Raw genomic sequence first — 13418 nt, forward strand, 5'->3', positions numbered from 1 at the left:
AAAGAGATTTAAAGACTGTCTCGAGGCAAATCTAAAAAAATGTAGTATAAACACTGACAACTGGGAAGCACTGGCCTGCGAGTGCTCCAGTTGGGGAACAGCCTTTACCAAAGGTTTTCATGGGCTTTGAAGACACTCAAACTCAGGACGCAAGGGAGAAATGTGCTAACAGGAAGGCACGCTTGGAAAATCCACACAGTGATCAACTCCCGCCCAGAAACCAATGTCCCCACCGTGGAAGAACGTGTGGATGGATCCAGAATTGGCCTCCACAGTCACTTACGGACTCATTGTTAAAACTGTGTTTATGGAAGACAATCTTATTTGGCTATGAGTGATCGCCAAAGAGAGAGAGATATGGAAATTGTTCAGTTTGGTTGTGTACTTTTTGAAGTTTTGTTTTATTATATATAACTGCTTTTATGTTTGCAGTTATGCGTTTGTTTTTAATATGTTGTAAGCCACCTTGAGCAGTTTTAACTGTGGAAAGGCGGCATACAAATAAAACAATTGATTGATTCATAACTGGAACTGAATTATATTGCCAGTGAGACTTACCTCATGGTAAACACAGGTTGGTTGGGCTGCAAATTCTCTTTGGTTACTACTTGTAAGCAGCTACACAATCCATCTGCAAATGTTACTGTTTTTAAACATTGTGCTTAAATTGTGTTCTTGTTCTTTTAATTGACTTATTATCTAGTTGTTATTGCTTTATACTGCTTTAATTTTGTGTGTTTGTGTACAAGCCAACCAGAGAGCCCATGTTATGGGGTGACAGTAAATCCATCAGTAATACTCTACCTACTCTAAAGTAGCCCCACTGACATCACTGTCTGTTCAATATTGTGATGAAGTATGCAGTTCAATGAGTGCAGTCTCAGCAGCTCTGACATTCTGGTTATGGAGCGCAAAGTGCTATGTTGACATAAGCTGGGTTACTTCAGCAACTTCCCTGACAGTTTATTTTGGAGACACAGAGTCTGCGTGACACTGGATTGTTCACTTACTGCTGCAATACATTTCTGACCAGAAAGGTGGGTGGAGGATCCTTAATTTGTCGATGTCTCGTCATACATCTTTGCCTGCCAACCTTAGCCAAACAACTTGACAGAATCAGTAATTTTTTTCTGTTTACAAGACTGTTGATTTACACCCAGAAACAGTGCCAGGGATAAATAGCCTTGAAGCAAAGCCAGGTGTCCTTTTAGGAACGCAGCCCAGTTCTTGTTACTGGAAGTGCCAAATGTAAATGAGAATTAAATAAAAACAAAGCTGGGTTATTTTTAAAAAGTTATTGCATAGCAACAACAACAAAACCCCCAACTGTTACTGTTGTTCTTGTGCTATTATTAAGATTACACCACCTTAGACATTTGAGTTTGAAAAATAAAGAACGCTTGGAAGCCATCTTGTTTTACTGTGATACTTACATAGAATTCAATAACTGGTTAACCTGAAAATCTTTTGGCTCAATCCTGTGGCAGAGTGTCCACATCATAACTGGGTGATGACTCAACTGCATGGTATCGGATGAGCATATGAGATGGCATAGATTACAGTCTGCTAATCACTAAAATATTTAATATAATAAAATAAATGGCTTAACCAAACTATACCACATGTATCAACTAAAAATTCCAGGGGAGCATTGGTCTTCAAGTGGTCATTATCACCACTCTCCATTATTCTAGGAGAGGGAAAGGAAAGGAACAAAGTAGAGTTACTACGCTTCTGTCTGCAAGTGCAGTATATTGTTATTAATATTAATTAAATTTATAGAAATTCTGTGGGCCTAATAAAATTGCAAGAATGGCAAGGAGTGGGGTAGAAGCCCACACCCATCAGGGCTTCAGTGGCCTGTGTAACACTTTGCTCTTCCTCATATGTAACAAACCAAGATTGAATTGTGCAATTCTATGCAAATTTTTATATAAGTAATGCTCCTACATGTTGCAGCATTCAGCTTTTCTTAACAGCACTTTTTTTCCCCTCACCAGAATCGGCTGGCAGCCTTCTGGGTACTCTCTGTATCTATGTGTTTTTTATAAAAAAAATACTTCCTTAAGTACTTTACTCTGCCACGTTACTCTATTGTGGTTGAAGAAAATAAGCAGGACAGTATGTATTTGCTTCTTTCAAAGCAGACCAGTGGTTCAGGTTTTTATTAAATATGTAAATATTACATTGGGTATTCTACATACAACGGATGGATAAAATAGTACAAAATATACACCATCCATTTTAAATAGTTTTATAAAAACGTAAGTCATTGCTGTACCAGACAAAATTTGATCCTAAGAAAAGTTTGCGAGAACCAAATGTCTTTCCCTAGCTTTCTTGGGCTTGTGACGTTATGAAGAAAATCTTTAAGCCTTTGCTCCCATGCATTCATATGAAAATAAAGAATAAAATAGATGATAGTACAGTAGTACTATATGTTCAACTACCTTGGTGTGAAAGACATTAACAGGGTTAACCAACACCACATCTTCCAACAGTGAGTGAGTGTGTGTGTGTGTGTGTGTGATGGCGGGGGTAGAGTACATGTTGTTCAGATTAACAGTACTTAGGAGAGCACTGATGGGACCCCTGGATTTCCAAAAGCATTTTTTCAAAACCATTACCAGGGGTTTCCAGACCCTTGTGCAAGGAGGCCCACTTCACTGTGAGCTGAAAAAAGACAAACAGTGTAGCTGGAGTGAGGTAGAGCACATGAACTGAGCTACCCAGAACCATATTTTGTTTGGTTGGAGGAAATACGTATGTGAGGCTATTGGGAAGGCTTATCTTATGAAATGTCAATGCAGTTATGTAGCTTCTCAAGTATTAATAGGTTGCTGAAAGCAATAAGATATTCTCCCCCACCGGCTTCCTTTTTTTTTGAATTCAGAATTTCTAATCCTTACATTCTTAGGAAATAACTGTGCATGGCCATGGGCCTGCAATGATCTTCCGGCGCTGTAACTTGCAAAGTTGCATTGGGGCAGGAAGCCTGAACCCGAAAACTGTTGCATCACATGGCTGTGGTCTCCTTAGTTTTGGATCGAAACCATGATGTGCAACCACATTTTCTATATTTGCACTGTTCTGAACACCTATGCGCTTATCTAGAATGGTTCACACAATGCAAAGTCTCCATTTTAACAAAGGCGTTTGTGAGAAACACAACAATGTCATTCTCTGTACTACAGGGAGCAGTTCTTGCACACAATTTTCTTATAAAGGAATGACAGCAACAGAGTTATTTAATTTTCCAGGTTGTGCCTTGCCTTCAAGCTTTATAGAATAAGCTGGTCGAGATTTCTGCTTCTAAATATTCAAACTCTGATCTCAAAATGAAAGGAGGTATAATTTTCAAGTGTAGAAGAGCAGCCAATTTACACATGCATGGTAATTGTTCCAAGTAACTATTAGCAATGTGGTTCAAAAGAGTCCATTCACATACGCAACGGCCATTAAAATAATTTTTCACCATTTCGTTATTCAAATGATGTGCATGAATATGTGAATCGGACTGAAGGTGCAGCAGTTTCTTTCAGTTCTGCTTGCTGCACAGAACGAGTGCAGAAAAATAAATACATGTTCAATAGTACCGCCTTCACTCTTACTATGTAAATAATTCCTTCTCAATAAGGCCGTATATAACAAATATGGCTTCAGGTTTGAGCATTTGGTGGGGGAGATGGACACACACAGAATCTCTTTGTTCACAGTATGATCTTAGAATACTCAGAAGTAAGTTCCGCTGTGTTCAACGGGCTTACCTGAAAGTAAGTCACTTTGAACTCAATGATACTTCCTTTTGAGTATTCATAAACTGGTTGTTTCCATATACCACAGCAGTTCATTCTAAAACTAAGTGGTAAAAGGATTTCAGACCGATCTGCATCAATGCAGTTTTAGTCAAATCTTCTGCTTATAACAGCCTCTTGACACCTAGAAAAAGATTTCCATTCTCCCAAGTTAAGATGAACAGCCTAAAAAAGAAAGGGTACATAGGCTTTCCGACACTTTGGATAGTGTTTGAAGTTGCTCAGGTAATATTCATGGCACAAAACGGCACTCACTGCCTGGCTAAAGAACACATAAGTCACAACTAGCCACCATGTTAAATTGTTAAACCCAAACATGACGGCCATCGACAGGTATATTAGAAGTTCGGCAAAGTAATGTGGACAGGACACAAACTCAAACCAGTCGCCGAAAGGAATACTGTGGTCCAAATTTAGTACTTTCCCTGAAATAGCAAAAAGTAAACAGGTGTTAGCCTTGTCTAGCTGAGGAGTAATGTTGAAATACATCCCATTTTCACCAGCACTGATCTAATTTGTGGATATTAGTGTTGTGGGGAAAGCAACAATACTTGCAAGATTATGGATGTTCAAGGTGTTGTAACGTTTTTTACCTGGAGGAGCAAAAGCTAGACTAGAACAAACAACAAAATATCTTACCAGATTTATTTTTTCTAAGATTAGCTAGAATCACATGACATCTATGTTGATGAACAGAGGCCCAAATGAACATCAGGACTCCAAGGACATGGTACCAGCCTACAGTCAGTCTGTGATCTTTCCCTGAATTATGCAGAAAGAGGGTATGTTTAGATGCTAAAAGAATCAGAATCTATATTTCTTCTAGCAGCTAGTTCAGGCGTTTCTCCCAATTGCTTGTCTCATCTTGGATGACACTCTTAATACCATATTCAAGATACAGGAGTCTCAAATTCTTCTCTACAGTCCTTATTCTAAAGATCTGGCATAAAGTCATGCTTATAGTTTCTATGATATCCCCTACTAACATAAGAGGCAAAAAGTAGTGTTTGAGCTAGGAGGGCTGGCAAATCAACACATAAAGCAGGAATGAGGAACCTGTGACCCTCCAGATATTTCCACCAGGTCCAGTCATCAGGACCAATGGTCAGACATGATGGAAGCTGCAGTCCTCCTGGTTCCCCAACCCTGATTTAAAGGAACATTGCACAGAAGTGAAATAAATTATGGCATATTTCTATAGATCTGATAACTAATGGGGGAATTTTTCATAAAAGCAAATGAATTTAATAAAGCAACAACTTATAGACACAGCAAATTTACTATGGTGTACTTCTGTGATTCATCAACAGGAACTAGTTTAAAATCCCAGCTCTACGGTATGTACTATCCCAGAACTCACACAGGCAACAGAAATCTCTCTGTCCCTGCCTGCTCCCGATTCTTGTTTGAGTTAAATCCCCCCCCCCAAAAAAAAGAGAGCTAAAGTCATTTTACCCTGGTCTACAATAAGAGAAACAAATATTTATAAAAACACTTATGGCATAAATTCACACAAAACTACATGTGACTTTGTGCCACACAGTTCTACTTCAGTAACTATTTCAATCTAGTCTGCAAAAGAGTTATGCGTAAACTAAAAGCTCACATACTGATTTGTGAACAGAAGCTGGCCCTAGTAAATGCATTCTTTATTATCCTTGTGATTATGTTTGACCTGTGGCTTCCTACATTGAACAAGTCTCTGCATTGCTAGTATTTGGGAACTAAAAGAAATGGACACCTCAAATTTTAAGGTGAAAAGATACTTATCTCTAATCTAGACCTATATTTAAAAAACTGAATAAAAATACTTTGGGGCTGGTATTTCAATGGCAAGCTACATCCCAATGTATCCCAGAGTAAGATGTCCCCAAACCAGATCAAGGATTTGATGTTAGGAGTAGTTTGTTACTCTGGATTTTTCATTTGAAAAAAAGGGGGCATTTTAAAATCCTTATAAGTTGATAGATTTCTATACTCTTATGTTCCATTTTGCCGTGTGTTGACCAGGCTTTAGCCCATGAAAAACAAAGAAGCATTGTATAAGATACTGATGCTAAATAAGAGACTTACCTTCCCGGACATTGGTTGGCACTTGACATAACAGAGTTAAGCCCAGCAGAACATAGTAACAGAGTCCAAAGCAGTACTGTACAATATGGATGACACCTCCTGAGAACACACTGATGTGAAGACACTCTTTTAGCCGTCTACAGCTGTTTAACCAGACAAAGAGGCAAACCAGGAAAACAGACAAGGATTCACCACCTAGAAATCCAACACAGGTTACGGTGTAAAACAACTGCTCTTTTCACCAGACATGTCAGATTCTCATTAAAAGGCAGACAAACAGCAGGATCAAAAGAGAAAGTAAATGCTTGCAAAAACAAGAACTCAGACACATTGCATTATGTTCGCATGCAGAATTCCAAGAACTTAGCAATATCGGTAGAACCATTAATGCATCGGGCACTTTCAAAACTGTTCATTTACTTTATGAATAATCTGGCTCATCTCATCAGGGCAGCGAATAATGTATTTCATCATAATTGCAAAATATCTACCTACTATGAGATTCAAGTGTAAGGCTGCTCATCTGAATGATCTAGGTGGCAAATTTCTTGCCCGTGAAAAGCTAATGTGTCTGATACAAGGGTACCACCCTAGCCATTTTTCAGACATGCAAGGAGTTTCTCTTTTACATGAAGGAACATTCAAACAAAAAAATGCTCCACCTGCATTCTTAAGTGGTACACTTGCAGGAGAACCCAAACCTTGAAATGTGTGCTCAAGGGAAACGTGCATCTGTAAATGACAGGGGAAAGTAAAGGAAGTCGTTCTACTGCCAGTGGTGCAACTGTGAAGTTATGTTAAAAAATTATAGCATGCACTGATATACATGTTCAGGGGAAATAGTTTTGAGTTTTAAGACACTGTTTAAGTGGAGCAGATAGAGACCTGAGGAAAGGATCCCACTAGGAGAAAACAGGGGTTTTAGTTTCCATGACAAGCAACAGTTCATATGATTCTCGGGTGTCTCAGGAGGTTTTGAAACAGAAACAGTTTTGTCCGCACTATATGATGACCTCTGTTGGGAGGGCGTCTGGGGAACTGTGACTCTGTTAATTCTCCTCAACCTCTGGGTGGCTTTCGATACCACTGACTATGAAGTGACTGCCTCTCCCTATATGAACTGATCTGGACCCTGCAATCATCATCTGAGGCCCTTCTTCATGTGCCACCCCCCTCCACGAAGGTCTGAAGGGTGGCAACACGAGAACGGGCCTGTTCTGCAATGGCTCCCTGCTTGTGGAATGTTCTCCCCAGGGAAGCTCGTCCAGCACCTTCATTTCATATCTTTAGGAACCAGCCAAAAATGTTTCTCTATAACCAGGCCTTTGGCTGATTAAATATTCTATGGCCTTTGAAATATGTTTGTGTGTGTGCTACTGCTTTGTTTTTTTAAAATGTTAATGTAGTTTGCGTTCTCATTTTGTCGTTTTAGGTTGTGAACCGCCCTGCGATCTTTGGATACAGTGGTACCTCGGGTTACAGACGCTTCAGGTTACAGATTCCGCTAACCCAGAAATAGTACCTCGGGTTAAGAACTTTGCTTCAGGATGAGAACAGAAATCGCGTGGCGGCAACGGGAGGCCCCATTAGCTAAAGTGGTGTCTCAGGTTAAGAACAGTTTCAGATTAAAAACGGACCTCCAGAATGAATTAAGTTCTTAACCCGAGGTACCACTGTATACAAATTTAATAAATAAATAAAATTCTCAGGAGTCAACACACCTCCATCTTGGTCCTGCGATACTCCATCAAGAATGCTGAGGACGTCCTGAAGCCAAATAGGGAAGGGCCTTGACAGAAGGTGGCTTTGGAGAAGCAACAGCAGCACAGAACCGTTCCAGATCACTGACACAACATAGAAGTGGTAGAACCACCTGTAGAAGGAAGTACTGACAGTTTACTGTTTTATTCCATACAACCACATTCCCTATATTCTAACCTTCTGTTGCCTTCCCTTCATTTGCCATGGGCAACTCACAAAAATATTTTCCCCAATACTCCTTTCCTTCCTTCACTAAACTGCCAGGGTAATATGTTCATTACAGCAACTTTCAAAACACCTTTTTGTCATGTTTTTGGCTTTGCCCATTTAACAATAGGGAGCCACGCAGCCTAGAATTAATGTTTTAGTTCATGCCTTAATTTCAGAGAGAATGAGATTGGCAAGAACATATACTGAATTGAATGACTATTTCTAGAACAACAGCAGACTCAAAACATAATTTTAAGTTCACCCACATTGCTTGGAATGATGTCTTGGGCATTTTTTCCCCATTTATTTTGCCTGAATAAGAAATTACAATTATGATTTTGTTTATTTTTCTAAAACATACTGCATGGGCTGCGACCGTATGCATCTTACTCAGGAACAGGGTGGATAAAAATAAATGATTTCAAAATTATTATTTTTTAAAAATGGATTTTTTTAAAAAATTAATATGGATTTTTTAATATTTAAATTGGATATTTAAAATAAAATGCTTTTGGAGGAAAAATCTTTCTAAAGATAGTCCAAAAGCTATTCATCAGGAAATAAGGATTTGGTTTAAGTTTTTCACGTGTGCTAAAACTCAGACTAAGGTATTTTTTTAAAAAAATGTTTATGCACATCAGTTAACAAACATGGATGCATATGCTATAATGTTATTGTTTTAGTTAAATAAATTGTTTAAATTGTTATTAAGGAAATGATTTTTTCTCTCCTTCCAATAAAGTACAGCAGAAAAGTTGTCCAAATATAAACAGTTAACTCATTAAATCCCACCATCATTTAATAATTATCTGTCTATGCATCTCTAATAGTATAACCAAATCAGTAATTTTTGATATAACTAAAAACTACTCTGAAAATTTATTATTCCAAAAACGAAACCTTCATCTGGTTGTAAACATTAAGATTATACCAGGAAAAAATGAGTCATTCTGTTAAAAAAAAAGATTTAAATCAAGTCTTACTAACTAGTGCTTTATTTATTTATTTTTCAATTTTTTAAAATTGATTTTCCAAAAATTTTCAACAAACATACATACATACATACATACATCTTAATTGTACTTAATCCAATCTTAGTAACATTGTTAAGTGATTTCCTCACTGATTAGTGGTTTAAATCGGTTTGATGTAAATCAAATCCACCCTGCTCCGGCATTGCAAGGGGGCCGGGCTAGATGGCCCTCGAGCTCCCTTCCAGCTCTACAATGCCATGAGTCTCATCAGGCACTCTGCACATGCCCAGGAACACTGCATTGACCCCCGATTCATAGGGTCGCTTCGGTCACCTCTTGGGCACGTCGAAGACCTGCAGCTGGGGCGGGCGCGGCTGGGAGCCGCTCTTGGTCTTGCCGTAGCGGAGGAGATCCTGGAAGACGGCCGCCAGGCTGAGCGAGGGGCGCCCGGGAGGGGGCTTCAGCCCAGGCAGCCGCAGAGCCAGCAGCGCCGCCAGGAAACTGGCGGCCAGCACCAGCCACAGCCCAGCCATCGCTCCAGCAACTGCGCAGCCGCAAAAGCCAACCAGACCTCTTGTTTTAAAAAACTCTCACACTTCCTTATTCGTTCCCTCCCGTCACATGGTGCGGGTTTTTGTTTTTTTAAAGGACGGACACCAATCAGCTATTGCCGTTCCGCCAGCCAATAGACATGAGCGGTGTTCGTCACCTCGAAGACTACACAACTGCCAAATCATCCATTGGGCCCGCCTCGCTATTTGTTTGGCCGATCGGTTTTTACTTGGCGTTCCCATTGGTCACTCACAGAGTGAGGTAAGGTCACGGCCGCTCAGCTCATAGAGATAGGTAAAAGTGAAGATCGACGTAAGCTGTTTCCCGTATTTTGAGGGTTTGTGCGCCCAGTGAGAGCAGGAAGTTCTGTCTTCACTACTGCTTATTTTTTTTAAAAAAAATTCAACCCGAGGAAGGAAAAAACAACCAACAACTTACAAAGAGAGCCCAGAAGGTGCCCTCCATCCTTATTTTATTTATTTAACCAGACGTCACCTCTTACCTGGTTTACAAGAAGTATCAACATTATAAATAAAATCAGTGTTTAAAATAAGCATCAACTAACAAGAGATTGAAATGTGTCGGAGTTTCTGGATAGCTGCCCAGAGTAGCTGGGGAATCCCAGCCAGATGTGTGGGGTTTTTATTATTATTATATTATTAGGTGGGGTATTTTTTAAGTAATAATAATAATAATAATAATAATAATAATAATAATAATATTAAATAATTAGGCTTGCCCGGACAAAAACGATTTCAGCAGCTGCCAGAAAGAATACAGGGAAGGCACCTGCTGGTTTTAATAGGCAGGAAGTTCGAAAGTGTAGGTGGTGCCACGCTAAAGTAAAAAAAACAAAACTTTTTTTTAAGCGTAGAACAAGTAGTGTGTGCTGGTTCCACAGACTGTGGTCAAGCAGACTACTCTCCAATCCTGCTTTCTGTACTCTGCAGTAAGGCATGCGATCCCACATGTTAAATGGATTCCAAGCCGCTAAAAGATTTTATGTACCAATAGTAACCTTGAACCTGGCCCCATAACGAATTAACAGCCAGTGACAGATCTCTTGAGTACAGGTGTCCTACACTGAAAGGGTCTCAGCCACTGTGATTCTGCATCAGCTGCAGCTTCCAGATCAAGCACAAGGGAAAGCCCCACATGAAGAGCACTGCAATAATCTACTCTTCAAAACCCCTATCCATGTTTCTTTATGTTTTGCCTGATGGCAACCTGCACTTTAAGTCTTTGTTTTGTAAGGGATGTGTTTGGAAAACTCAGTATTCCTGAGAAGATGGAATATTCCGATCCGCCAACATTCAGTGAGTGGTTCCTGTGCACCTCACATTGTGTTAAATGAGCCCACTTTCCTTCAAGCTCAAAAGGGAAGTCCTAATAAGTGATAACATTGCATATGGTATAGACACCTTTTCTTGGGACAGTCCTTGCGGCTGAGATGAATGTTGTTCGTATAATGTACGCTAAAAACAAGTCTTGTACTGTTGTATGGTGATGCATAAGTGACACTACACCTTATGCCTCACCACTAGATGGTACCAGATCCCTGTCTTTAAATTTTAAAAGGAAGCTAGTATCTCATAGAATTTGAGAAATAATTTATTGGTATCTGTTTTCTGGAGTCTAGTTGCTGTGGACTTTAATTTGATCAGATGATTGGTAAAAGCAGTCCTTTGATGGGGCTCATCCATACTTCCTTTTGTTTCTAGGCACAAGTCTGGGCTTTAAAGCTCCGTGTCTGAACGGTTTTATTTTTCCTCAGGAAAACCTGTGTTTCACTGTTGAATCAGAGCAAACAGCAGGTGGGTTTTCCATGGATTGCTGTCTGCTCCAATTCAGTGGTAAAACACAGGTTTTTGCAGGGAAAGCACTAGGATAAAAAGAAAAGAAAAACCTTGTGTGGACATGGAGCTTGAAAGTGTGGACTCGTGCCTGAAATGCACAGTGCAAAAGGAAGTTTAGGTGAACTTGTGCATTGATTCATCATTAAACACCATAAAATGTACTGTTGGCTAAATATTGTTTTAAAACCTTTACTAAAAACTTTATAGTAGCACAGTCCTCTAAAATACTCTGGCTGGGATCCAAAGAGCCAGTTTGAGCATGACCAATGCAATTTTTAAACTATTTCCCCTGTAAACAAGAGATGACCAGGCATTTGACAAACTGCTTTGAAAACTCTTTTCAATGTCAAATGCATTTTGCTGTGTGTGACATTGAAGGAGGGAGACTGCTGCTCAATATAAAAGCCTCCATAGCAACCTTTGCCAACCAGATGCTCTCCAGATGTCTTGGACTACAATTCACATTTGCCTAACCAGAACTACAACTACAACCATTTATTTATTATATCATGCCCATCTGACTGGGTTGCCCCAGGCACTCTGGGAGGCTTTCAGTAAACCACAGTAAAGCATCAAACATTAAAAACTTCCCTAAACAGGGCTGTTTTCAAATGTCTTCTAAAAGTCAGATAGTTGTTTATTTCCTTGACTTCTGATGGGAGGGCATTCCACAGGGCAGGCGCCACTACCAAGAAGCCCCTCTGCCTGGTTCCCTGTAGCCCCACTTCTCGTAGTGAGGGAACTGCCAGAAGGCCCTCGGAGTCCGGGTGAATGATGAGGGTGGAGAGGCTCCTTCTTGTATGCAGAACTGAAATTCTGTGAGGGAAGAAAATCTAAGTTGCTCTTCTCCCAGTATTTAGTTTAATAATTTCTTACATTTTTCTTGTAGTTGCTGTAGAAGGAAAACCTGTGTTGACTGAAACCTGTGTTGTTATCAGTAGGTCAGTGGATCAGGAATTTATTTTTTACAACTAGCTTTAAATTATGCAGCTTACAGAGGGCAACTATCTCCCCTTCCCATTACTAATAGCAGTGGAGGTGGAAGGAAGTTAATTGCAAAAACCTCAAGACGAGATAGCATTAGCCCCTTGCCCCCAAGCACCCCAGCCAATGCAATTCCTTCCCCCCCGTTGCAATAAATCTTGACTGCTTTCAAGTTTATATCCAGAATAAAACATAGAGTGATCCAATCATGGGTCTCATTCCCACCATCAGTTCTAGCTTGGACCACAGTATGAGTCCTTTGGTACTTTACAGGTTAACATTGCATCCTAAATTTATGCAGAGAACCTTTAGTGGAAAAGGGAATTAAATTCTAGCCTGTGGCTTCTTTCCTTGCAGTGCTAGCAGAGACTAAGGATCAAATTAGACATGGTGTTAAAAACTTGCAGGTTTTAAAAATGCAAATTGCATGGAGGTATAGGATGACAAATGGGATCAGAGCAGGCATGGAGTTAAATTCCCTCTCAATGCCTTCTCTGATCTTATTAATTATAATCCCACCCACCTGATGCAATTCCTTTTTTAAAAAAAACAAAACCCTGCATTTTAGATCCTAAGATGTATTCAGCAGCCTAAGTCCTTGTTGTGGCAAATAGCTAGTTTTGGCCTTAGAGTGTCAGGTTGAGTGGTAGTGGGACAAATCCAGTCCTGTTTTCACAGTGACCCTTTGGCAAGTCTATAAGTTACTCCTTTTCCCTACATACTCACATTTTTACACATACACACCAGTGCATTTGGATCTCCCAAGCACAATTACACAACTGTTTAAAGATATATGTATATACACAAATTTGTGTGACCACATGTTTATGTATTTACTGTCAGAAACACTCCTTTAACTCTCATGTGAAAGTTGGAGCTGCCATAAGGAGGAGATGTTTAGCTTAGGGATTCAGAGCACAACTTGATTTATAGAGGGAGAGGTGCTGCTCCATTGTGCTGTTATTCTGCTATCAAAATCCACTGACAATACTGACAGAACATCTAGCGACAACAACCTAACTCTTTGATTCCTCCTACTTTAAAATTCTGTCTAGAAAGGAGAAGTCTCTGATAAGGGCAGCAGTTCATACACAGAACTGTAAACCTTGTGAACTTATCAGCTAGATGCATATGATCCTGCTAATCTTTTTGTGAAATACGGAGAGGCACCAAAAATGTCACTTTCTCCACAA

The 13418-nt window shown here is 39.7% G+C and overlaps 1 protein-coding gene across 1 annotated transcript; it reads right to left on the bottom strand.

The window, feature by feature from the left end:
• Window positions 1-2128: 2128 nt before the first annotated feature.
• SRD5A3 (steroid 5 alpha-reductase 3) lies at window positions 2129-9444 on the bottom strand. Its single transcript, XM_083755999.1, has 5 exons — window positions 9167-9444; window positions 7610-7761; window positions 5889-6083; window positions 4455-4577; window positions 2129-4240 (listed from the first exon to the last, which is right to left on the bottom strand). Exons 1-5 carry the CDS (start codon window positions 9364-9366, stop codon window positions 3981-3983), a joined length of 930 nt encoding a protein of 309 aa, XP_083612125.1. The 5' UTR covers window positions 9367-9444; the 3' UTR covers window positions 2129-3980.
• Window positions 9445-13418: the final 3974 nt, after the last annotated feature.

The sequence above is a fragment of the Podarcis gaigeae genome, assembly GCF_964106915.1.
Source record: "Podarcis gaigeae genome assembly, chromosome: 9".
Lineage (NCBI taxonomy): Eukaryota > Metazoa > Chordata > Lepidosauria > Squamata > Lacertidae > Podarcis > Podarcis gaigeae.